The sequence below is a fragment of the Labrus mixtus genome, chromosome 23 (assembly GCF_963584025.1).
Source record: "Labrus mixtus chromosome 23, fLabMix1.1, whole genome shotgun sequence".
Taxonomy (NCBI): Eukaryota; Metazoa; Chordata; class Actinopteri; order Labriformes; family Labridae; genus Labrus; species Labrus mixtus.
The window spans coordinates 16,115,733-16,142,818 of NC_083634.1; the positions used below are offsets into that span (position 1 = coordinate 16,115,733).

General features: G+C 40.3%; 1 protein-coding gene across 1 annotated transcript; it reads left to right on the top strand.

The window, feature by feature from the left end:
• capn1 (calpain 1) lies at nucleotides 1–26,387 on the top strand. The gene is made up of 22 exons (XM_061030823.1): nucleotides 1–150; nucleotides 3,510–4,215; nucleotides 6,513–6,582; nucleotides 9,037–9,155; nucleotides 16,174–16,307; nucleotides 17,327–17,495; nucleotides 18,937–19,020; nucleotides 19,612–19,697; nucleotides 20,217–20,291; nucleotides 20,437–20,597; nucleotides 21,156–21,316; nucleotides 21,823–21,834; nucleotides 22,001–22,212; nucleotides 22,463–22,502; nucleotides 22,596–22,661; nucleotides 22,771–22,828; nucleotides 22,952–23,016; nucleotides 23,817–23,885; nucleotides 24,102–24,180; nucleotides 24,326–24,442; nucleotides 24,821–24,879; nucleotides 24,992–26,387. Exons 2-22 carry the CDS (start codon nucleotides 3,958–3,960, stop codon nucleotides 25,016–25,018), a joined length of 2,121 nt encoding a protein of 706 aa, XP_060886806.1. The 5' UTR covers nucleotides 1–150; nucleotides 3,510–3,957; the 3' UTR covers nucleotides 25,019–26,387.
• Nucleotides 26,388–27,086: the final 699 nt, after the last annotated feature.

Consider the following 27,086-nt stretch of genomic DNA (forward strand, 5'->3'; position numbering starts at 1 on the left):
TAGGCAGCTGGGCGTTTCTAGACAAGAACTGCTGGTAGAGAGCAGGGGAGGGGACACCTTTCACTAAACATGGAAGGGAAAAGAGAAGGCTAAGTTGTGCATTGCATGTCTAAAATATCCGCATTTTAAAAGGATTAACCTCCCTGCAAGGTAAATATGAACATAATTCAACACAGTGTTTTTTCTCTGAACAGCTTATGACGCGCTGCATGGAGGTTTTTAAAGTGGAGAGTTAAGGTTAAAAATGCTTTTGACATCCTGGCATGAACTTTTTTTTTTTTCCGTACACGAGTTTTAAGTTTGTCAGTCGTTTCATTTGAGAACTGCAACAAATCACGTTAGAGAAACTCCTCGGTTAAGGTCAGCCCAACTTTCATAACTTTCATAACAGGACAGTGAAATCGGACAGTGTTGGGCTATTATTTGCGCGTAATATCTTGTTGGAGCTCCTTTCCATGTATGCGGGTATTACTTTTGATGAGTGGGAGGCGGACCAAATGTTTCTCCCATGCAGCTGTTCTTGTTGGTCAACTTAGGAAAGTTTCAGTTTGACAGCTGGACCGCCATACAAAAAACCGCACCTATCATTAGGACTGCATGCTTATTTATCAGTGTGAGAGACATCTAAAGATGAACGAGGATATACTTCAATATACATGCAAGTTACTCGATATTCACTGTAATTAAACCGCATGGAGTACAGAGATCGCTATCTACGTGCACACCCTGTTTTAAAGCAGATTTCTACATCCTACTTGGCTTAAGATCGCTGCAAGAGTCAGCATCTATTTCCCCATCAGACACTGTGCGTGTCTCGTTGCAATGCGGGGTCTATTTTCTTCATGGCTTTATTTGCAAATAGCCCCTACTTTGGATATTTCATTTCACAGTGTTTGGAATATGAACCCCCCCGGATGCAGAAATACACCCCGGGGGGTCAGAATGCTTACTCACAGCACAAACACGAGACCCCGCGCGCGCACACACACACACACACACACACACACACACACACAGACACACACACACACACACACACACACACACACACACACACACACACACACACACCCTGCAGGAGTTCTAATCATCAACAGACCCCGCACACACCCTGCAGGAGTTCTAATCATGAACAGTCTCTCACTGTGTCGTGAGAAGTAAAAGCCACTGGATCATAGACGCAGACACGCATCAGCAGAAAAGCAGTGACACACTGTGTTGACTTTTTTTTATTTGGTTTGAGGTTTGAAATCTTTGTGTGACTTCCCTTTTACCAAAAACCCCCCTTATCTCTGTCTTAATGACCCATAACATTATACCAGCTACTCCAGATGCCTCTAGAGTAATGTCACCAGGCCTGTGGCATGAACATGTTGTGATATTATGATTATGTTGCCAACACGTTTCAATAATTGTCTAATTTCCTGATTAGCTCATCATGCAGGACTCTAATTATCGTTCAGTAACATAATTCAGCTCCATCTGGTGCTGCTCGATATGTCTGGACATGCCGTTTACAGCTTGTTATATCTCCAAGATGTCACTACCTGCACTGAGGTGGAGGATGTCCTCCGTTAGTGTGTGTGTGTGTTTGTGGAAATATTTCTCATGCAAGGGGAAATTAAATATTTATCTTAGCCAGATTGGAGTCCTGTGGGGGCAGAGTGCGCCCCGATAACATCCAGCTGAGCTAAAAAAAAAACTAAAAAAACATCAAATGTTTTGCATGTTTTTTTGGTTACAGAAATAGGAGCATGAATACTTTGTCTGCAGATTTTATTTCAATGGCCGTTATTAAAATAGTTACTCATTGAAAGAAGATACATGGCAGCATTTGGTGTAATATGTCATATGTTCTAAAGTCTCGGTATTGGATCTGCTGATAGTTGCTGTAACAGTATAAGAAGTTGTAGAGTAAGAGATGTTTTGCAGGGATATCTTTCGACTAGTTGGCTGAATCATGATTGATTCGTTTTTCAAAATAACTTTTAGCCCTTTAGAATTTGATTTTACTCAACACTAGCTATGAAAAAAATAAAACAAGTGTTAAAGTACTATTAGTGTAAGAACCATTAAGTAGTGTATGTAGTGGTCATTTTAGATATAACACTAGTAAATCAAACTTGATAGTTCCAGATATTGTTGTAGAAGAAATGACAGCACTAGCCTTAATTTTCTCTCTCTTAGTTTTTGCTTTGTTTTTAGTTGTTTCCTGTCAAAGCGTCTTTGAGTATTTAGAAAAGCGCTTTATAAATCTAATTTATTATCATTATTATTATTAGCCTTCTGTAAGTTCTTGGAGCCTAGGCTACTGCTAACCAGCTCGTGCAGTAGCCTAGCAGCATCAAGTTTAGCCCTTTAGATTTAGCACTCAAGGCTAGCTATGTCATGTTTAACAAAAAATTATGAATTGTGTGCTTTTATTGAAGTTAACTGTGTATTTAGTAGTTGTTTTAGATACAACACGAGTAAAACAACTTGCTGTATTTCCAGATATTGTTGTAGTAGAAGAAATTAAAGTACTGTTGCTATGTAGTAGCCTAAATGTTTTCGATGTAATGCTATCCTTACTTGAATTGTAGTGGTGAAATAATTGCTTCTTTGTAAAACAAGTCTGTTACATTCTGTAACAGCTGTGGAAACCTGTTGTTGAGGCCACATGCTCTGTTCTCTGGAACATTTTTCAGTCAGTCAAACTGATGGGTGTGGTTCACAGTGACTAGTGGAAACAGTAACAGGGCTTTGCTGCTCTCTCCGAGCCAACGACAGTCAGACTCTTTTTTTTTTTTTCTTCTGCTGCTTCTGTTGTGACGGCTGATTTCTTGAAACAGGAAGAGTGTTTGCTTTGGATCGTGGAGGGTTGTAGCTGTGAAGAAAAAAAAAAAAAGATAGCCCACAGAGCTGAAAGAAATGTTAAAAATAGACCTGAAAGAAGCAGAGCGAGTACTACAAAGACAGGCGGACTAAGATGAACTCTTTGCAAAAGCTCCAGTTCTGTCAAGAGCTTCGGAGGCTACTAATGACAGTTAAACACTTCCTCGTCCGCGGCTCTGCTTAATTAAAGAGTCCCAGAGAGCTTTTGCTTGTTAGCTGCCTTCATTGTGCATCAAGACTCTCAGAAAGCCCCCGTTTCTGTCAGCCCCCGTGCACACGAAACACACCACGCACACACACGGCGCCATGACCCCCACTTTGTTTAATGCCACTGTGATTAAACATTGACTTTGATGGCTTTCTGACTGACACCGACTGTGCACACTTTCGGCACCAGGCGGTAAAAGTAGCACTGATATACCCATTGTGACTAATCCCTTTGCTATGCATGGCCGGCATGTGTGTATACTGTTGACTGAAAAGAAGTAGGGAGGGTCCATTTGCCTGTAAACCCTGCACATAGGGTGTATCTGCTGCTTTTGTTTGTTTTGTATGTATAGGTATAAAACGATGTATGGACCTGCATCTGTGCACACTTTGCACGCTCTCATTTCTTCTTTTTTTTTTTTTTTTAGGTTTCATGTACTGTTGGGAACAAAACTGACGGACGGACCGACACCCTGCACTCTTGTTGGTTTCTCGTATCTGGATGAAAAAAATAGCAAAACACAATAGCAAAAGGATTGTTGACTTGACTTTGCTGTGAGGAGGACGTTTATATCTATAACATATTTTGAGCCCGTACACCGATTGTTTCTAGATTTGAAGCATCCTCCTTCTACAGCAGAACCACATGTACCACAGCCAAGCCGCAGCATTTAAAAGCATCTTTATGGCTTTTACATTCTGATTCATAATTGAGCCTTTTAAGCCATTACCACCTCCTATAAGAGTTTAAGCCAATCTGTTGCTACGGTAGGGTACAGTTGTCTCATTAATTATCAACACATCCTTTATTATATTATCGTATCGCCCAACAAAAAGTGACAGTCGACCCTACGCTCCCAACTCCACAAGCTCAGGATGGAAGAGCACATTTACTCGGCTACAGGCATGGCCGCCAGGCTGAGGAGCCAGTGGGATCGCGATGACGGTCTGGGACAAAACCACAACGCCGTGAAGTTCCTGGGTCAGGACTTTGGTTCTCTGAGAGGCCAGTGCATCCAGAGTGGGAGGCTGTTTGAGGATACTTTGTTCCCCTGTGCCTCATCCTCTTTGGGATTCAATGAGCTCGGACCAAGATCGTCCAAGACCCAAGGAGTGCGCTGGATGAGGCCCACGGTAAGAAGGAGAAGTGTTGGATCAAAACTCTGATAGGTTTGAGTTATTCTTTTGTTTTTTGCCTTTAGTAATCTGGATTTTTGCAGGAATGAAGCTCCAATAAGTCTGGCTTGTTTGCAAGTCATTCTGCAATGTTTAACTTGTGTCATTAGAGTATTTATCAAAGCTTTTGGACCATGAAGATAACAGTCAGTCAGTATAGTCTGTGCTTTCATCTCAGCCTTCTCCTAAATGATAAATGTGGATTTAACCTGGACTAAATAAACCCTCGAGTAGCCAAAGAGTCCCCTTGTCAAAGCATGAATGAACAGTGCCTCAAGCATGATTCCCAAAGCAAGTAAAACAAGTCAATGTGATTAGTGCAGACAGAAGAGGTAAATACAAGCCCTTCATTCATGTGTGTGTGTAAACAAACTTCAGGCCACCCCTGTTCCCCCGGTTGGGCCACCCCAGTAACAAAAAGTCTGGACACGCCCCTGCTACCAAAAAAACAGATTCCTATTTTTTGCCTGGCAACTAAACGTCCTGTCAGGATTGATTGGTAGACATAAAAGTAAAAACTTTGTGAATGTCTTAGAAATGAAGAAAGCGTTTTGCATCTTTCTCTTCTTCTGCTTTTCATCCTCTCTCGTGTTCCTCCCTAAACATCCCATACCTCTTCCCCCTTCTCCCAGTCAGTCAGTCCGTTATAAATACACCACAGTGCTCTCTGTATCTGTGCATGCACGTTTTCATTGGGTGTTATCACGGCAGCCTTTGAAGACAGCACTCCCTCATCACCTACTCACACATGCCGTGTCGGGTCGCTGTTGTCAGTCCTGTGATAGAACATCAGGGAGACAAGTCTTGATCTTAAAAGCTCTAGGGGTCGTGACCGTCAGCGTGACTGCAGCCTCTTAGCTCCTCTTGCAGCCTCCACTTCAGTGTGTGAGAGCCACTGTGAGCTTGTGTGTTAACGTGTGTGTGTGTGTGTGTGTGTGTGTGTGTGTGACATGCAGCCCTAATGCTTCCCGGGGTCTCGTCTCTCCAAAAACTCTTGTGTTTTATAATGCATGGGCTCTGGCCTGCACCACAGGATCTGTAATATTAACGCTGCACAAGAGGATTCATGGTGTTCATATTTCCCTCCAAAAATCTGTGCTTGAAAGAAAGGAATTTGAATCTGTGTGTGTGATGCTCGTGTTTCTGTGAATTCAGCCATGTATCTAATGGTTTGTGTGTGTGTGTGTATGTGGCATGAAGATAAATGGAATATTTCTTTTTATAGATTCATGTGCGGCTTCTCACGCTCAACATGCTGAGCAGAACATGGTTAAAATGAAACAGGGCATACAGGAAAACAAGAGCCACTAAAATGCAACATTGTGCTCCTAAAATATTTATTACTAAACCTCTGTGGATACCTAAACACTTTTATGTTAATTTTAGATAGACGTCTTGGCTAAAAAAAAACCTTCAAAATAGTAGAAAAAACAAAATGTCCACATTAAAGACACCAGAGAATAGGCTACGTTGCAGGTTAGCTTAAAAAGAACTGAAACAGCAATTGCTAAGCCAGCTGTTAATTTATGTACACATTAATCATCTTAAAGATTCAGTTTTCAACTTGCATTCGTTTATTTAGATCAGCTTTGTAAAAAATACTGAATAAAGGAAAGTTTTTGGGTGTTAGCTCATTAGGAGAAACAAAAGAAGCTAGCGCAAGGAGCCTAGCCTAGCTAAGTACGAAGAGAGACAAAGAAGCTCTGAAAAATGTCTAAAAATAGTGAGAGCATAAAAACAGCACTGTTTTGTTTTAGTCCTGGTTTAACACATTTGAAGACGAGGCTCTTAGCTCTAGGATCTTTACAGATAATTTTAGTTTCTAAGAAGACGTGGGGCGGTTAGATGTTAGCTTAACTAGCTTTAAATGTCTTTAACAAGTAGCATAGCAGCTTGAGATACGAGTAGCATATTTGCTACGTAAACTGAAGTGTCTAGTTTGTGAACCAAAATGTCTTGTTTTCAAATTTGTATATGAAAATTTAAATAAAAGAAGTAGGCTATTTACTTTGCTAGCTGCTACAACCATGATTAATTACTTCACGCACACATATTTTTTTAGCTTAAATGTGTCAGAAATAAATCTTGAAAGCAACTTGACTTGTTGCGACCTGTATAAACCATGTGTTGTGTCATTTCTTTGGACTAACCCCTTAAAGGCAGAATGAGAAGGACAACAAATGACAAATGTTTTAGATGGGTATTAATAAGAAAGCATAGAACTGATTCGCTTGTTTGATTTTGTTTCTCTGCAGGAGTTCTGTAAACGGCCCGAGTTCATCGTAGACGGAGCGACCCGCACAGACATCTGTCAGGGAGCTCTGGGTGAGTCCATTCACAAGAACATCCCATGATCGAGCTTTTTGGAGGAGAGGCTGAGGCAGAGCTGCGTTAAAAAGGTGGTTGAAAGGCTAAGGGGAAAATGTCAGCAGAAGCCAAAAGAAACATGTGATATAATAAAGGGTTGCCAAGTTACCATCCCAGGTCTAACTGGGAAATGTAGGACATGAATAAGAGGAGGTTTCCTCTCTCCTGAGAGCCATGAACAACATGTCCTTGAGGCACTTAACCTTTCCTGAGGCCAGGTTTATAGTTTTTTTACAGGTTACTTTCACAAAACAATAGACTTAGTTCATGTTCTCAGTAACTGTGCTGTATTAGTCAAACATCTGACCAGAGACAAGGTCAAAAACTGATTTGTATTGTTCACAGATAGCTCAACATCTTGTACAATTTACATATTTTTATCTTTTGAGGAAAGACTAGCGTTTAGCTTAGCCTAGCTTGGCTAAGCTAGCTCCTTTCAAAGGCGATGTTATCTACTACACTTGAAATGTACAAATAATAGCCTGTGTGTTTGATCCATGCAAAAAGCTGTCTATAAATAAGTCATTTATGCTTTTTGGGGGGGTTGTTAGCTGTCTAGGTCTTTGCTGGAAGCCATGTTGGATTAGCATCCTGGTTTTGATGACCGGATTGTTTTTTTGATGATCGTCCCACTTGTCAGAACAAACTTTTTCCTGTTTTCATGAAGAATTCCTGTTGTGAGGGACTGGATGAAAACTTTTTAAGATACAACCTTCAAAGTCAATTATAGGGGATTGAAAATAAATGAGGAGAAATTTAAAGTTGGTATAAAGTGTCCTAACACAGAAATGCCAAAAACAATGAATCGCTAATTTGACTGGATCGCTACAACTCCTTTGCACATCTCCCATGGACCAACATTTCTTCAAACTAAATGTCTCATGTATGTTGTAGTTTGAGATGTTAGACGACTTTATCAATACAAAGGGAAACTAAAAAGCTTCTCCAGAGGAAATAGAACCACACATTTTATAGCCATAGTAGTACATTTTACCGTATCTTATTTTGAAATCTGATGTTTTTTTCCTTTTATATCATGATCGCCAGGTTTTTTTTAACCTACAGTAAATCATTCACCCTTTTATCTAACTCCTGTACACATGTTAATAAATCTACTTCCTTGTGTAAATAAGACTGAGCTGACTGTATGGATTAAAAAAAGTTTCCACAGGGCAAACTGAATCAGCACATAAGTGACAGATGGACACGGTCGATCTGACAGAGAGAGTTACCCGTTCATTCAGCTGCACCGGTAACAGTTTTCCAGCCTGAGATGTATCTTGCTCGACACAGAAACGCATTTATAATTCATGCTTTGTTTTTTTCTCTGCCTCACATCTGTAAACAGGGCCAACGCTCCCTCTGTTTCAGCAGATCTGGCAGAGCAGGAAGCCGCTTCCTTCATCTCAATATGCAGAGCTAAAACCAAAGCCCCCGTTTCTCCCCGGAGGGGCCGCAGAATCGCAGAACAATAACCCCTAAAATGTTGCGGCTGGGGAAACATAATGCTTCACTTTGTTGTACAGCCAAAAAATGCAGTAAGACTGGGTGATTTTTATCAGTCACGGGGGAGGTTATCTGTTCAACAAACCAGGAAGTGTTGACAGATAAGTTGATGGATATGAATTTAAAATGAAAGTCAACCGGCCTTGAATTACTTTTGGTATAAAAGTGCAACGACACTGTGTATCATTAACCCGCATTAATAGATCCAACATGAGCTAGAATGAAACAGAAACTATCAAGACGTGTTGTTATATTGGTCTGGGTGCCGTCTTCTTAGGGCTTCTAACTTGATCCCCATTTGCCTCTGGTAGGAACAGCTGTTTCTGGGGTTCACAAACATAAACAAAACATCAGGAAGTGCAACAGTTACATAAATGAAAATCAAAAGCTAAACGGGTAAAAATGAAATAAAAACATTTCAACAAACAAATGTCAAAATGCAACAACAAAAATTAATTTTATTTCATTGAACATGAATCAATCAAGGTGGTCATGGCCTCTCATCATGAAACATGTTTATCGCAACAGAAAAGTCTCCTTGAAATATCACTGAGTTATTTTGGAGCTGTGTGGTCGTTTCAGCGCCTCTCTTTAATCCAAAGGAACAAGCGCCTCTCCAATTTCCCAGAGGGCAAAGCTTGTTCAAACATAGTTCTAGCATCTCGCCTGAGCTGTTAAAGGGTGAATTCCAGTTTTTATGAGCGTCTTCCCACCGAGTGCATTTCAGTTTGAACTAACCGACATGTATGAATTACCTGTATGGAAAAGAGGAACTGGATTTTATTTCGCTAAGAAGAGAAAAAACATACAATTTAAAGATACATTTCTGGAATGCAAAACTGATTTCAGGTAGTAAAAATGTGTGTGTGTGTGTGTGTGTGTGTGTGTGTGTGTGTGTGTCCTCAGGGGACTGCTGGCTGCTGGCTGCCATCGCCTCGCTGACCTTAAATGACAACCTGCTGCACAGGGTGGTCCCTCACGGGCAAAATTTTGGGCAGGGATACGCCGGCATCTTCCACTTCCAGGTGACAGCCGCTCACTCTCTGTATTTACATTTACTGCATACGGCTCGTCTAAAGATAGAGACGAAACAAACAGAGCGGATACCTCACAGTTAGCTAACTGTAGCTAGGCTGAGCTGGTGTCTGGTCTCATGTAGTTTTATTGTTCCTGTTAAGATTCAGTGAATCGGATCTACAATGGAGCTTTGTCTTTGTTTCATATTACATTGAGGTTTATTTACACAGTTATGGGAAGTTCAGTGACTCTTGTGTTGATGTTTTTTTACTTTTCGCACTGCACCGCAGGAGCTGCATTTGTCAACAAAGCTGTCAATCATGGCATTCTGCCCCTTTTTTTGGAGAATCTAATAACTAATTAAAACAGCAATTAAAAAGAACTAACTATAATAACATAATGCATATTAGAAGAAAAAAAAACCCAGAGGAGGTGGAGCTTATGGCCTATACTGCAGCCTGCCACTAGGGGGAGTTCCAAATGTTTTGTCTTCACTTTTCGGGGGCTGTCCGGGTTATCTGTCTTTTCATTCAGTCGATGACTGAGCATCAGAGCAAGGAGGCTAAAACAGGCGTGATGATGTCCCGATTTTAGTTCTTTAAAACTTTGGCAGCTGTTCAGTCTGGAGTTAGTTCATAGATTTGGTGAAGAGATTTTTTTTTAGTAGAATGTCGCCCCTGAATCCGATATACTCTAATATTCCCTTTAGTGGGTGAAATATTACATACACTTAACATTTTGTTAAGTTGGGTATATTTTTTTGCTATTGGAATTAAACATGTAAAAAAAAAAAAAGCAAATTGGTTGCATTTGCATTTGAATGCAAAAAATTCCTGATCATAAGCATATTGTAATGTCACTGATACTGGATATTCATGTGACATTATGTAGAGAGTCTGCTGCTAATAGAATAAAATATAGTAAAATATGAGCTGCTTAAACTGTACAATGATGACTTGAAATCATTAAAAACCTACATCTGTCTAAATCATGGACAAGTCTGGACTTTTAGTTCTAGTCATTGTAAACAAAGCAGGCCACAGTTCTGTGCCATCTCATGTAACCTGTGTCTACATCGACACTTCCTGTTGTCTCATTTCCTGTTAAGAGGAACAGCGACTGAGCAAACTGTACTGTTTGTTTTCTTTGGTTCAAACCAAAGTGAGAAAGATGTTTTTTGGTATTTGTATGTAGTTAGGTTTCACTTTACACTCAAAACACTAAAGTTTTCCTTTGAAGCATAAATTGTGCTGCAAGGATTTTTCTTAACTTCCTGCTGTGGTTTGAAGCTGTTGCATGTAAATATCTCTTCTGCTCTGAAAGTAAGTAATAGGAAGATCCAGTATTTTAGATTTAAAACGTACTTCTATTTTTTTTAGTGTAGGGTCACATTTAAGTTTCTGTCACATTTAAAAAAAATCTTCTATTTAATTAATTTCCCTCTCTTGTGCGAATTTCTGGTCTTTATTTATCTAGGTAAATTCTACACTATCGTACTACTTTATGGGGTTTTTAAACATACATTGGAAGATTTAAAGAGATTATACTGAAAAGATTAATCAAACTGATCTGGAAGATATTTGGTTATGTCATAGTTGCAGGGCTACAGTAAGTGTGAGGCTTTTCCCTCAACAGTAGTTAATATGTTGAAGTGGTGAGGCAGTGAAGAGATTCACTTCTCCTCAAAGTTTCCCAGAAAAAAAAAAAAGTATTTAATTATTTTCCCGTAACTAGTGTGTTTTAAACCCCTCTGAGTCATTCAAGATAACTGACTTCTCTGATCCACACCCAGTCAGTCAGTCAGTCAATAAACCTGGGAAGATTTCAGCACATTCTCCTTAGGTGACCCACGCCCATTTCTTTTTCACACACAGAATCTCAAGCCTACAGAAGATGTGATCAGTTATGTCTGAAAAAAACAAGTGTTGACATCAAGCACAGAACCCTGCAGTGATGTTTAAAGAATCATCTCTCCGACGTGCAAGACCAGTCCTGCAGCTTTGTGACCTAAATACAAAATATGCATTCTATTTGTTCTATCTCTATGGTGAAGAATCTGTCAGACTTTATCAGCTGAACTTTGCTTTGTACATAAAACCAAATACTCCAGACACACTCAGCTAGTAGCAGTGACATAGGTGTGTCTGAACACATCCATTTTTATACAGCAGTCGAACAAGGATGTATTCAGCCAAGTGTGAGATAGGGGAATCACCAGGCAGTGGTTTATAAAGATAAGAAGCAATGTTTGAGTTTCTGTAACTAAAGTGAATGCAAAAGAACCGGCACACTGGAAACCAAAATCTCCCATCAAATCGTATGGGCAACATTTTTAGACCCAATGTAGGTTTGCACAGGAAGGTGGTTTTTGTGGCAAAAGATACATTTGTGCAAGTTCCGTGTTCCAAATTTCATGAACTAAAAGTGCTTTTTTTTTTTAAATACCACTGACAATTTGTGGATGTGATTCAAGTGGAAATGTCCAGGGCTGAAAAATGAAGCCAGCACAAGGAATGCCAAAAAAAACTGCAGTTCCTCGAGTGGCCACTTGAGGCTGGCTCCAACCGTGAGTCAATCCCCATAGAGCCCCATGTTAAAGTGCTCAACTTTACAGTGGAAAATAAACATGTTACCATCTTAGTAAAACAACAAATTGATGTCTTCATTGATCAGTTTCCAAACTCGCCTCCTTAAACTACACCACGTCTTCCAAGTTCTGCATAATTAAGGGTGTAGCTCTTTCAGGAAGCAGTGGGCTGAACTCCATCTGCTAGTTGTCACCTTGGCTAAAACTCTAGTGACTGAACTTCACCTCCTGGATATCCAGTTTAGGAAAAAAACATGGGGAAAGGACACATAAAAATGGGTCCTTAGTGTAAAATTCCAATGCTAATTTTTTAAACGTAATGCTCTTTGTGATGGAATTTGACCCAGCTTAACTTTGCCATATAATTCTGATTTCCATTTTGTATGCTAAATTTATAAAGCAGCTTTAGCAAAGTCAAATTTCCACTTGGTTATAACTTAGCTATTTTTTTCCACTTCCTCTGACGTTTTATTAGCCTTAGCTTTTATTAAGATGCATGCTAATGCTGGCAACTAAGATGCTAAATATTAGCACGTTGCTAAGCTTGGCAGGCCTTTTAAAACTCTATCGATAAAGGCAACTAAATGGCCCTTTAGATGAGTTTTTAACAGTTTTTTCTTTCCCTGGTTTGCATCCCTTTAAGAGACCCTGCTGTGTTTTGTCTCCCAAATACACTTTTAAAGAATGAACGTGCTGCTGTCTTTAAAAGTAGTTTAAAGAAGCAGCATTTCATAAGAACCTATTGTTGCAGAAAGCAGCTTTAAAAGTCCTACTTGTTGTCAAACTAGAGTCGTTCTGTCACACACAGAAGGTCTGTGAACAGAAAATGAGACATCTGATGAATGAAAACATCAGAGCAGAGCTGAATAGACTGCAGTGAGTCTTTTTGAACAGTACAGTGAGTGTGTGATCTCTCATGTCTCATTATCTGTGCCAGAGAGAGTGTGTGTGTGTGTGTGTGTGTGTGTGTGTGTGTGGGGGTATACTCCCCCCTCTGATCTGACATCAGCTTGTCTGCAGAGCAGGAGAGACTCTTAACCCCTAAAATGTGTTGCTAAGCAGCCTTTCAGCTCCGAATCTTCCTGAGCAAATGGAGAAGACGAGGAGAGAGCATTTAAAAAACTTCAGGATTCACATTTCATTTCTTTTTATATGAACTTTTGCTATTAATGTCTCAATGTGCTGCATCACAGAGAGCTTTGAACTGAAGCGGCTGCCCTCTTTGACGCAGTGAGTGCTGTTGCCAACCTTACTGTCAGCCCGCCAAGAGGGGAGGGGGGGTGGGGGGAGAGAGAGAGAGAGAGAGATAGAGGGAGAGAGAGAGAGGGATGTTTTACATGCTTGGAAACCTGCCTGTAATGTAGATCAAATACATACACTCACATGCTAATGTGTTCTCACACCCAACTCTTCATACAGAGCAAATTGGTATGTAGCCCAAGTAGTCAGAAGACTAGAAAAGTGCTATGTTATTTAAAAGATCATTCTCAGTATTCAGATCATCCTGACTGTGCAGTTTCTTCTGTTGTCCATGTATCATTAGCTTCATGTTTCTGATTATTTCCAGAGACGCTGAGCTCATTTTTACATCTTCATCATGTAACCATTCTCCACATGCACACAATTGCTCCTTCTGCTGGAGTGGACATGGTGGTTGAATTTGCACAGGCGTGCGTTTAGAAGCGCCTGTTTAATGTATGCACATTAAAGCCAAATGGCTCGTAAATACACGCGTCTGCTTCCATGCAGCAAACAGTTGCCCCACTTTCATCGCCCTCTTTTTCTGTTCCGCCTGTGTGACCGTTGTTCCAGCGTCTCGTCATTGTGTTTTTCATGGCAGCCGAAAGATTTCTCATGCTTTCTGGAATGCGTTTCCATTACTTGCAGTTTTTTTTTTCCTGCCCGAGCATGTTTCCCACTTTTTTTTGTTTGCTGCTTTTTCTGCACCGTCGAGTCTTTCAGGGATTCCCCTTTGTATCCGTTTGCTCCTCAAGCCTTTCGGATAAATTACTGCAGACCTGCATGAGTCATACCGAAATGTAATTATAAGCGCCAGCGGTGGGGATCTTAATTTTGTTTGAGAAGCGGGAAAATCGAAGGCAGGGCGTCTAAGGCAGGCAAACAAAAGGAGGAAAAATGAATTATAAACCATGCAATCTCGGCCATCTCAGTCGGAAACAAATGAAACCTCTAACTGGGGCAGAATTGTTTATGATATTCTTATTTTTAGCACTTTTTCAGAACAGAGAGTTGAATTGTATTTTTTTTTTCTTAAGATTTGACGCCTGGTGCGAGTGAGTGACACAGATGTAGTAAGTTGTTTCCCTCAGTGAAGGGGTCTGTCGCTTCCTTATTGCTTTGAAATGAACAAGGTGTGTGTGTGCTGGTGTGTTTGCCTGGGGCGTGTGTCTGTGTGTGTGTGTGTGTGTTTGTGTGTGTTCAGTCAGCTGTATTGTGACACAGCTCCTCCCAGAGGAGGCTTCAGCTCTGCAGGCCATGCAGAATACCTCCATCTATCATCCTGCTGAACACACTGCAGTGAACGCAGTCTTTTAATTCACGAATAAACATGCACACAAGTACACAGAAACACACAGCTGTGGCTTTCAAATTTTCCAAATGCTAAACCTGCATTTCCCCCCCACCCCAATCCCCCAAGCTCATTTTCTCTCTGACAAATCAAATTACTTTGACAGAGAAATATTTCTTCTCACAGTGTAATTAAGACTTCACTGTGAACTCTCCTATGCATGAGGATTATTGGGTTCCAGCCTGAAAGTCTTTGTGTGGGAACAACCAGTTCTCAGTTTGCCTTTTGTGTTTTCTACTCTTACATAAGCTTCCCGACAAAAAGGCTACAAGAAAAAAGAGACATATTGATAGCTAACTTAGCTAGTTTAACCGAAAATTAAGTCCTATCCAAAACATGCAGGGTTATAAATATACACATTATTATTATATTTAAACAGCTATATTCACCTTTTAATTGTTAAATGTAATATCAGTATTAGAATTGTTTTATGGCTTTGCTGAACACACTAAATCCTAACCTAGCTTAAAAATCTTGGCTAACGTTAGCTTTAGCTGGCTATAGTGGCCTTTGTAGACGTTTTGTGTCCACCAAGAGTGTTTTGTTTTTACAGTAAGCTGCTTTATTTAGCGTTTTTTACTAGTTTTAGTTATCTTAAGTTTAAATTTACAAAACCTCTAAAGCTATGATGGGGGAAACTATTTTTTTGTAGTTTTGCTAGCTTTAGCTAAAGTTACATTCTTTGCTCGCGCCACACTGCTGTTGTTTGCTATTTTCACAAAATGTGTGATATTAATCCTGTTCTTCTTTGCTGTTTTAAAACAGTAGATGCTAGTGGAAGCCAATGAATATAATATTGCTATGTAGGCTACTTTTTTTTAGAAGAAGAATCAGCCTGAAACGGTATTTGAGGAAGTGTTATCTTGGCATCTTGGATGGTTACTGTAGCAGAGCATAGTGAACAGGTGTCAGAAGTGATGTTTTATTGCTAATGGAGACAAAAGAGTAAGAAAAATACTTTTTTTTTTGTTTTTTATGGATGTCCTAGGCCTCCATTTCAAGCCATGACAATTTAAGGACTGTAACTTCCACTTTGGTGTCAGAACACGGAGCACAGTGTAAGATTGTTCAGATGTATTTCTTTTCATGTGATGTTTCGATCCCTTGTTTTAAACTTTGAATCCTTACAACTCTTAGCAACGCTCTGGGAAATCATCTCTAAGGATTTGCATATTTCAAGCATGTTTTCGTTGTTATGACAACAGAATGATTATTTTGACCTCATTTTCAATCTGCTTTTCATCCACTTTGTTGTGTTGGTTTCTTCTGCCCCCGGCTGGCCAATATGTACACTACACCCTTGTTCAGCTTGCCTCAGCGTACTCCTGCTGCATTGCAAAGCCCTTCGTAACCTCCTGACCATTAATATGATAAATATAAAAGGAACACGACGTCTAAGGCTTATTTCAAATGTTCCTGTAGACCAGTGATTTACTTGCAGGATTGATTTGAGGATATGTAATTAATCTGGGTTCATGCATATCCTCATTACTCAAAGCCCTCATTCCAAAGCTTTTGTATTCTATGCGTTTGCTCACGTTGTGTGACTCAGCATATTAAATGACAAACTATGTTACAGAAAACTCAAATTACTTGGTGTTTCTTTTCAATTTTCAATTTTTCAAACAGCAGAAAATGTGCCTTATCCTCATCATTTAATGTGTATGTATGTACTCCATGAATCTAACTAAAACCTGTTTTAAACTGAACAGTTAATCCTGCAGGTAACATTGACCCTATTATCTAACCTTCCTCACATGCTGCATTTCTTCAGTATGTTAGAATAATCATTTGTGACCTGAGTTATAACATTGTGGCTCTTTTTTTTTTCTCTCTCTCTGTGTTGCAGTTCTGGCAGTTTGGAGAATGGCTGGAGGTGGTGATAGACGACCGGCTGCCAGTGAAGGATGGGAAGCTGCTGTTTGTCCACTCAGCAGAGGGAACTGAGTTCTGGAGCGCTCTGCTGGAGAAGGCCTACGCAAAGTAAGGGTGGTTTCACACTAGGGGGACCCGGGGCCCCCCGGATCCGAGTGCACTTGACCCCGAAAGTCCAGCTCATTTGATCGGTGTGAACACACACTTATCATACTCAGGTCCACATCCATGCTTAGACAAGGAAGTGGAGCGTTATATGACGTAACCTGTTGCTTCAAAAACAAAGAAGGAAGACGGTCGGTAGCAGGATGGGCTCAGCCCGCAGGGGGTTGCCAGGGTTGCTTCTTCTTCTTTCTTTTTCTTGGCAGATTTGCAAACCAACTATGAGCATACTTTGTCGCCAGTGTACTCTGGTATGGAACAATGTGAATATAAACGAGCAGGGGAGGGGGGAGCAATCATGCTTTTTCCTGTCGTCCGTCATTTGTTTGTATATTTCCAAACGTATTTATTCTTTAAATAATGTCTCTTCATATTTTACCGTTTATTTTCTTACTCCTTTATATATTTATTCTTTATAATTGCACTCCAATGACTCCATTATCGACACAACATGAAATGAGCTCTAGTTTAAGTTCCAGTTTTAGCTCTCAATCTAATGGTCACCAGTTCAGGGTTTTTAAGAACTCCAGCTGCAGTCAGAAAAAGTGTTAAAATCTGTGTTTGTAACACAATTCATAAACACATAAAGCTGTTACGGGAAACATTTGGCAACTTGAGACTCCAGCTGCTTCTGCAGACAGCTGCAGAATAAGTTGTAAATGTGTTAACCGCAGGACTTTGTGTGAAGATGTGTGATTGCACAGTTAAGTGGACTTCACATTTGCAGAGCAGGGAGGGAGATTGTTACCCTGTGAATGTACATGTTCATATATGGAGGTGTGGGGAGTTCATCTGACAGAGAACATACCCTTTACTCACGACAACATGGGGTCTTTTAACTGAATGGTTTATATATAATCATCATCCATCTATTCTATACCTCTGTGTTAGACGTCCATATAAGGCCTGCTCGTATTCCTTAAAACTCTTCTTGTAATGCTCTTTAATGTGTGGTTGTTTCCCAGGCTGAACGGCTGTTACGAGGCTCTGTCAGGCGGCAGCACCTCAGAGGGCTTTGAGGACTTCACGGGAGGCGTGACTGAGATGTTTGAGCTGAAGAAAGCCCCCTCTGACCTCTACAGCATCATCAGCAGGGCCATAGAGAGGGGGTCACTGCTGGGCTGCTCCATAGACGTCAGTACTACAACAGTCATCCTTTGACACCAGCACACAGGAACATTCAAACAGATGTACAGCAGATAGTGAAGTGTATTTAAAAACTAGGGAATCATAAGTTTAAAAACATCAAAACAACAAGTGAAGGCTTCTAGAAGTGTTTTTTTTTTTAAAGTTTTGAATACGGACATTTTAGCATCATCCAAAGCTTGACAGATATATTAGTGAGCCGATATTAGTGAGCCGATATTAGTGAGCCGATATTAGTAAGCGGATATTAGTGAGCCGATATTAGTGGGCCGATATTAGTGAGCTGATATTAGTGAGCCGATATTAGTAAGCGGATATTAGTGAGGCGATATTAGTGGGATGATATTAGTGAGCCGATATTAGTGGGACGATATTAGTAAGCGGATATTAGTGAGGCGATATTAGTGAGCCGATATTAGTGGGCTGATATTAGTGAGACGATATTAGTGGGCTGATATTAGTGAGGCGATATTAGTGAGCCGATATTAGTGGGCTGATATTAGTGAGACGATATTAGTGGGCTGATATTAGTGAGGCGATATTAGTGGGCTGATATTAGTGAGGCAATATTAGTGAGGCGATATTAGTGGGCTGATATTAGTGGGATGATATTAGTAAGCCGATATTAGTGGGATGATATTAGTAAGCCGATATTAGTGGGATGATATTGGTCCATCACAGATTTATCAGTACTGGATATGTTTTCCAAAATGGGCATAAAGATGGGGAAAAAAGAAGTTGCATTATTTTTAAACAGTCCTGGTAGGAAATTGGATATATACATATACTGTGACGTTTTTTCTTTTTTTTTTTCCCAAAAGAGAAAGTACATTTGAAATGTGATCTTTGAGAACACCAGGAGAGAGCAGTGAATATTATGTAACCTGCTGCAGTAAATGGATTGGACCTGACAGGAGGTCGGTGGAATTCTCGAGGACACGTCGATGCGGCGGATGTTTGCAGACAGAGGGGACTGAACTCTTGTCTGCTTGTCTGTGTGGCTTGTTTTGTTCGCCTCCCTGTGCTGATTCTGTTTTGGTAGACAGAACTGTGAATCTTGCCAGAAAAACAAAAAACAAAGAAGATCTGCAACAGAGTTGATGAAATAATAAAATATAATCTGAGTAGCAGCAACAAAAAAGAAAAGTTTGAGGGATTCAGTTGCAATTACAGATGGCATTTGGTTTTTAAAAGAGTTTAAATGATACATGAAGAATTTTTTTTTTTTTAAAGATGTGTTTGATTTTACATCTTAGTTGAGCTGTAGCATGTTTACACTCGTTATCCGCCGTTAATGATCTTTAAGAATGAGCCATGTTTGGACATCGTGTGTGGAGCTGTTCCACCATAAATTCATCACCTTCTTTGTGACGTCATGAAACGTGCTGTCGACCTCCGCTTTACTCCGATTCTTCTTTCTCATCTCCAGATCAGCGACTCCAAAGACATGGAGGCTGTTACATTCAAGAAGCTGGTGAAAGGACACGCCTACTCTGTGACCGGCGTGGACGAGGTACAATGGCAACGTAGTTATTTAGTGAAAAATAACTCTCAACTCATCTCTTTTTATCATTTCTTTATTTATTATTTGGATTTCAATTATTCTTAGCTTTATCGTTTTCCCTTAAAAACACAAATATACTTTTAGGGGAATGACATTCTTGGAAGCCGGGCTGCCCGCTTGGACTACAGCCTTCGCACATGTGGCACATGCATTAACCATTGCGCTATCTGAACCCCAAAGAACCAAATTATGAAGATGGTAACATGAAAAAACTAAACCTGCAGCCGCAGTAGTACAGCTTCCCGTAAAAGTCAAGTTTTTGTAGCAGATGTACCAAAGTGCCTTTCAAAATGTAGATTTTCCATGCAAAGATATTTGAGATAACTGACTTTGAGACAAAAGACATCAAGTGCATTCCTGATTCCCTCGCCACACGCTAAATGAACACAAGCAGAGGACAGAACATTGTTGTAATCAGTTTCCCCTCGTTTATCATGCCGGGTTTTAACCATAACAATGAATCCCCAGACGTAACTTAAAGTCGACACAGAGTTAAAACAATCACAGTGTTTATTTCAGGTGGTGTTTTCTCACCCTTAGGTGGTCTACAGAGGAAATCTGACCAAGCTGGTCCGGATCAGGAACCCGTGGGGAGAGGTGGAGTGGACTGGAGCCTGGAGCGACAGGTAAAAGATTTATATGAGACTTACAGAGAGATTTCAGATTGGAAAAAAACTCATTTACCAGTTTTTTGGTAATTTTACTTTTACTTTACTTTACCTTTACGATTTACTTTTTTATAATCTTTCATAACCTTGAGCTTGTATCCCATGCCTTCATATGTTATTATGTTAACAGGTTGTATGTGCAGTCAGTTTCAAAGAATGTCTCTGATCCCAAAGACGCCCAGACGGAGAAAAAGGAAGAGAAAAAGAAAAAGCCAGTGGGGGGAGGGGGGAAAGAGTCACCCAGGGGTTGAGGAACCGTTTGTGATTACATAATGTATCGTCGAAGTTATGAAAGGAGAAATACTCGACATTTTCCACACTTATGACGCTCAACGTTACATCACAGACTAACTGAGCATTATCAACACTGTGTGTAGAGAAAAAAAAACTGCTTTCAAAGGAAGATTAAAGCTGAGGATGTTCTGACTTGTGTTCACTTATTCTTCATTTAAAATCAACTCTTCTCTTCTTCTTCAGCTCCAGAGAGTGGGACAGCGTGGACCGCTCGGTCAGAAGTCGGTTACAAAACCGCAGCGAGGACGGTGAATTCTGGTGAGTCCTTTACCCCCCCCCCCCCGCGTTATGAGTACTTTGAACAACACATCTGCAGTGAAGCTTTTTAAACTTTTGACAAAAATGACTTAGAACAAGTCGTCCACATCGTCCTGTAACAAGAGCTTTTATCGCCTCCTCTCAGGATGTCGTTCAGTGACTTCCTGCGAGAGTTTACCCGTCTGGAGCTCTGCAACCTGACAGCTGACGCCCTGCAGAACAGCCAGCTGAAGAAGTGGAGCTCCTCGCTCTATCAGGGGGAGTGGAGGAGGGGCAGCACTGCCGGAGGCTGCAGGAACTTCCCAGGTAAGGCAGGAGAGAGCGAGAGAGGCGAAAACTGGGGAAATATGACATAGAAGTCATTAATGAATGGAATACACGTGGTTGAGAGGATCTTTTCTTGAATTAACTTTTTGAGTAATCGCACCACGATTACTAAAAAAACACGTTTCTCCTTCCATCAATCAACAGCTTTGGGATCATATGATGATGTTAAATAGTGTTACCAAGCAACCGAATAGCTCAATTTGACTTTTTTGGGTGATGTAGAAAGAGAGGGGGGAGGACTGGATTTCACTGAAGGAATGTGAACCAGTGACTCCACTTTAAACAATAAGTAACAACAATGGCCAGCATTTTGGAAAATAACCATCATGACTGATAACATGCAAAAGACGTTTGAGTGGGGTTTCTCCGTCTAGTTTGCAAGACAAAATCCTAACAACAGATTTGGGGAAAAAAGAAAAGACAGACTCTTCAGATGGCCTGTGTTTTTTTAAGGTATTTTTGTGCTTTAATACAAAAAAAAAGGGGAGAAAACAAGAAGAACAATCTGACAACCTTTTTTTTGCACGCTCTTCCCAGCCACCTTTTGGCTGAACCCTCAGTTCAAGCTCATCCTGCAGCACCCGGACACTCCTGGCCAATCAGCCTGCAGCTTCCTGGTCGGCCTCATGCAGAAGGACCGCAGGAAAAAACGGCGGGAGGGCAAAGACATGGAAACCATCGGGTTCGCTGTCTATGAGGTAAACTGCAAATCAAATACGATTTTTTTAGAGTAAGAAGTTTGGGAGAGAGATAGTGAGTGGGGAATTACATGTGGGAAAAGGAGCAAGGACTCAAGCTTCTGTACATGGGGTCCACAAAATAACCACTAGGCTACCAGCGCTCCAATACACAAACTAGTTTTGAATGAAGCTACAGCAGGAAACTGAGCATCCTTCAACATGGGGTTAGTAGTCTCTGTTGGGGTGGTTTCAAGCCATTTATTATGAAGTCTACAGAAATAAAATTGCAAGACCTTAGGGGAGAAAGAGGGTGGGAACCACATGCATCAAAAGTCTCCCAACCTAGAGCAGAGTGTTTGCTCTCTATGGTGGGCTCCTAAAGCTTATTGTTTTATATATTGGTGATGATTATTAACTGTTTATGTGTTGAGTTCGATTGGTACACTGAAAATAAGGTTATTCTAATCTTATTCTTATTTTTTGTCATTTGAATAATTTCCTATCTTGCTTTCTGTCCTATACAGGTTCCAAGAGAGGTATGTGATTTTGCTTCTGTACACTCTCTTATGCGATTCAAGAAAACCAAATTATTGTGAAAATGCAAACATGACAGATTTTAACCTGATTGAGAAACGATTAACGTACTGTAGAAGTTCAAGTAACTGAGTTTTGAAAGGATGAAAAAGTCACTGTCTCTTTCAGTTTGTGGGCAGTTCAGGGGTCCACCTGAAGCGAGACTTCTTCCTGACGCACGCGTCCAGCGCTCGCTCTGAACTCTTCATCAACCTGAGGGAGGTCAGCTCGAGGCTGCAGCTGCCGGCCGGAGAGTACGTCATCGTCCCGTCCACGTTCGAGCCGCACAAAGAGGCCGACTTTGTCCTCAGGGTGTTCTCGGAGAAACCTGCCAACTCTGAGTGAGTGGTTAGGGGAGAAGAAGCTTTTGGAATAATGACTATTGTTTTTGTATATTGTTTCTCATATTCTATACACTTATCAGCTGTGTTTCTGGAGATTTTTTTTGTCCAGGTTAAAGAATCAAGCTTTCTAAATCTAGAGGAAGTCAAAAAATTGTTTGCAAACGAATATTTGAAGAATATAATGATTCTTCATCATTTTAAAAATAGGAAACAGAGTAACCTTGAGTCTTTGTTCTGTCCATGTCAGAGAGCTTGACGATGACATAAAAGCAGATCTTCCAGTAGAGGTAAGAGAATGAAACATTACACGACACGAGTGCACGCATGATGTCTGGATGTCTGAAAGGAAAACGCTGAAGACGTTAATATTTGTGTTTCAGACGGAGCTCGACGAGAGCCAGATCGACGCGAGCTTCAAGAGTCTCTTCAGACAGCTGGCGGGGCCGGTAAGCAAAACCTGGCATGGAGTGAAGAAGCAGCTGGGAGGAAGGGATCATTGTATACACAGACAAACTTACATTGTTATAATAACCCTTTTTGTGTTTGTACCAACAGGACATGGAGATCAGTATTACTGAACTGCAGACCATATTGAACAGGATCATCGGCAAACGTTAGCAGTGGATTTACAAGCTTGTGTTATGACCAGTATTGAAATATATATTCTTAGTTTAAAAAAAAACGATAAGTGGAGTTAAATCTGTTTTGTTGTGTGTCTTACTTCTACTGCCAACAGATAAAGACCTGAAGACCGACGGCTTCTCTAAAGAAGCTTGTCGCAGCATGATCAACCTCATGGACGTATCCTTTGAAATTGCAATACAACATTTAGAATATCTATAAAACATAAATAATATCAGGGTCAAACACAGTAGATTCTTTAAGGTCATTGAATGGGAACTGTTTCAAATAAACATTGCACTCCTATAACATTGCTACTTCAGAAATAAATACAAAATAAGTTAAACCAAACCCGAAATATTTGGTGCCTCGATTACCCACAATGCACGTGGGTAATTGAGTTGACTCTAGTGACATCAATTTGAGGCGATTTAGTAGGCTTTTTTTTTTTATCAGTTGTGCTAAGAAATGGCAAAATCGATATAGCGTAACTTAAGATATCTGACACCTAGAATAACCACACTAGCTAGACTGCTGCCGATTAGCTGTGTCATGCTAGTAGCAGCTAACTTAGCCCTCAAGCTGTTAGCATGTAGCCGTGATGAGGAGTGTGCCAAACAGGTTCAGAATTTTACCCCAGAATTTTATCATTTTTAAACGTGGTCTTCAGTACAGAGGCTGACTCTAGTGACATCACTTGAGGCGATTTAGCAGGCTTTTTTTGCTATCAGTTGTGCTAAAAAATGCCCAAATCAATATAGCGTAAATTCAGATATCTGACACCTAGAATAACCACACTAGCTAGACTGCTGCCGATTAGCTGTGTCATGCTAGTAGCAGCTTTGCTAGCCTCAAGCTGCTGTGATAAAAAGGTGCCAGAGGATTATTCTAACTCTTTCGATACGAGGCGATGCTGACTCGAGTGACATCACTTGAGGTATTTTATCAGACTTGGTTTTGCTTTGACTTAACGAGCTCAGACGGACGGCAGTGGGAAGCTCGGCCTGACGGAGTTTCATGTTCTGTGGGAGAAGATCAAACGGTATCTGGTGAGTTTGAACACTGATGGAGAAATCAGGGCAAACAGTATATTGATTTAGAATCACTGCACTTGCGTCAGCCTGATATTTATTTTGATGTCTAGCCAGTGGAGTGGTTTTCAGTTTTTCTGTTTGCTGTCTGAAAACTAGTTTCTTTCCATTTTTCATATTATTGTCTCTCCATTCTGAGTCATTTTTCTCCACTTGTCTCTGCCACCATGTCAGACCATATTCAGACAGTTTGACTTGGACAAATCGGGCACCATGAGCTCCTATGAAATGAGGATGGCTCTTGAATCTGCAGGTACTGTTCCCTTTTTACTTCAATTCAACAAAAACTTCAAGAATCAGAGGTTTTGCCACTTTCCTTCACACTTTTTAAAGAGTGTCCCTTCTCTCTTTTCTGACATTTGAGTTTTTCTTCTTCGTTCTCTTATTATCTATGACAGGTTTCAAGCTGACCAACCAACTGTTCCAGCTGATCATCCTGCGTTACACAGAGGCAGACATGGCTGTGGATTTTGATAACTTTGTCACCTGTCTGGTCAGACTGGAGACTATGTACAGTGAGTCCCTTTACTGCATACCAGCAGTGTTGTTAAAGGAACAGTTTGCATTTGTTTTGCTTTGTTTTGAAGACTTTCAAAAGACAATCAGAGTCAGATGCAGATCCAGATCCAATGTGTTAGGGATTTTGCAAGACTAACCGCTGCAATTTAATCAAGTGCAGAGGATCAATATACTTTTAAAAAACTCTTAGCAGCACACCCAGGTATCATCTATGTGTGGGAAACACTGGAAAGACTACATGACTCGGTGCCTTTGACAAAATACATTTGTTTGTCAAGTTTTTCTCTTCAACATTTCCAAAGACTTAACAATACAAAACCAATAACCTTGCTGTCAGGATAAATAAGTAATTCCCTTCCATTTTGTCATTGCAGAAACCTTCAAGACAATGGACACAGACAATGACAATCTTATATCACTCACCTTCTTTCAGGTATGCCTGTATTCTTTTTTTATGTTGCTGTGTTGGACATTTAAAACCACTTCTGTGATGTAATTACCTGTGAGTTACCGTGACCTCATTTACCTTTCTCTGTGTTCTACAGTGGATTACTCTGACCATGTTTGCCTAAAGCTGAGTGGACTCTTCTGTAACTGTTGCACTGCATCCCGCTGCAGCTCCAGGTCCCAGTATTTTGTTGTTTTCAGAAGTGCCTTTCTCCTCCACCAGTTCTTCCTCTGAGGCCCTCTGATGCTTACAGACTGTAAACTCATCTGTACAGTGCCTATACTGGAAACACGTCCTTTATTTGTCACTGGGAGTGTACTTCTTGTAGCCTGGCAGTTCATTTTGCGGTAGCCCCCGGCTGTTAGCTAGGCACACTATTTTTAGTGGTACAAATCATTTTTGAAGGCGGAACAACTATCAGATTGATATAAACATATTGGTTAAATTTCAGTGTGTGAAAACAACAATGTCCCTTTTTTTTTTTTTTTTTGCAATATGAAGCTAGCTTTGTTGAAAAAAGACATCCCTCCATAACCCCCTCTGCTTAGCCTTAAGAAGCTAGCTTAGCTAAGATAGGGTGACCATATTTTCAAAATCGGAAGGCTTTAATTTTAACCGCAAACCCTCATGTATTGACCTGCACTGGTGACACAAGAAGTAAGGGATAACTTTACTGGGACTCTTTGGAAAACGCAGCAGGTCTTGTTAATATGATTAGCTGGGCTAGCTAAGCAACAGCCTTGGGAACGACATTGATTTACATATATGGAGACAAATCAGTGTTACAAGCATGGCGCATTGTGGTGGTTGGTTAAAATCTGGGCCAGGGACTGTTCAAAACTGGGACATATTAGTGTTTTATAGATATTTGTGGGGATTTGGGGCACAGGTTGAAAACGGGATGGGCCCGCTGAAATTGGGAAGTATGGTCACCCTAAGCTAAGAGGTTTCAGAACACCAAACTCACAAATTCACAAAAAAATTGAAAGATCACTTAGTTAGCCTAGCCAAGCTAAGCTAACTCAAGCTAACTCATGTTGTAAACAAATCCAAACGTTTAGTTCTTGACTTCCGTTCGTTCTTTGCCACCTTAATCTTTCCACCAACTCTTTAAACGCAGCATATTCAGCATCTATGGATGACCTTTACTTTGCCTAAGCAGCGCTGTTGCCTGTCTGACATTTTCTGTTTACATCTGATACCAAACTTAGCTTTCTGAGCAACAAGGGTCCATCATAAAGTTTTTCCAGGCCCTATACTGCTGAGACAATGGTGATGTGCTGTAACATATGAGAATGTGTTTATTCCTGTGTAGCTTTAATACTTACAGAAGTTGCTTATCTTAACGCATGACACTTTCTACAGACTGTTTTTTTTTTTACTAAATATGAAAGAAAAATTGAATGAAATTCTTTTTTTGATCATGGCTGGAACTGGATGTCAATGCTTTTTAAATTTTTTTAAAAAGGGATGAGTCAGCCTTTTTAAAGTTTGCATTTCAGAAGGGAACAAGAACAGTCAATATTTACAGTGAAGGTAAATACATTATGCAAGATAAATGGATATGTCGTGTGCATGCTGTTTGAAATGTTGTCTGCCTGCCTCAATTCTGTTCAACAGGGGGAGCAAGTGTTTAAGAGGTTTTTAAATAATGTCACTTTTATGTTTAAAAAACAAAAAGTCTTGGAACTATTTCAAATCTTTGTATACAGTGTCAAATTTTTGTGAATCTGAAAATGTGACCTGCAAGTGTTCAAATACCAAAATAGCTAGTCCTGCCAATATTTTTAACCCTCATCTTATTTTTATTTTTTTTGTAAATGGTGGGATTCAATTTGAAACATTTATTCATAAAACGTGGCCCCAGTACTGTTAGATTTATTTGCCTTTTTGAGGCAATGCCAGCATTCTTGTCTTCACTTTTTGCAGCGTAATGCTTATATAACCAAACGTTTACAGTAGTAACATTCAGAGTCCCTTTGGACTCATTCGTCATCTGTTGCATTGGTTTACTGCGCAGTGTGTCTGTAAAACTTCCATGCATACTTTGGAATTAAACATGGGGAGGATTTTACGAGTGTCTGGATTAATGATCAATTTTTTTCTGTTGATGCATCTAATAAAAGGCTCTAAGATTATTTTTATGATTGAGATGTTTAACCCCATTACCACACCCTGAAGAACAGCACAAA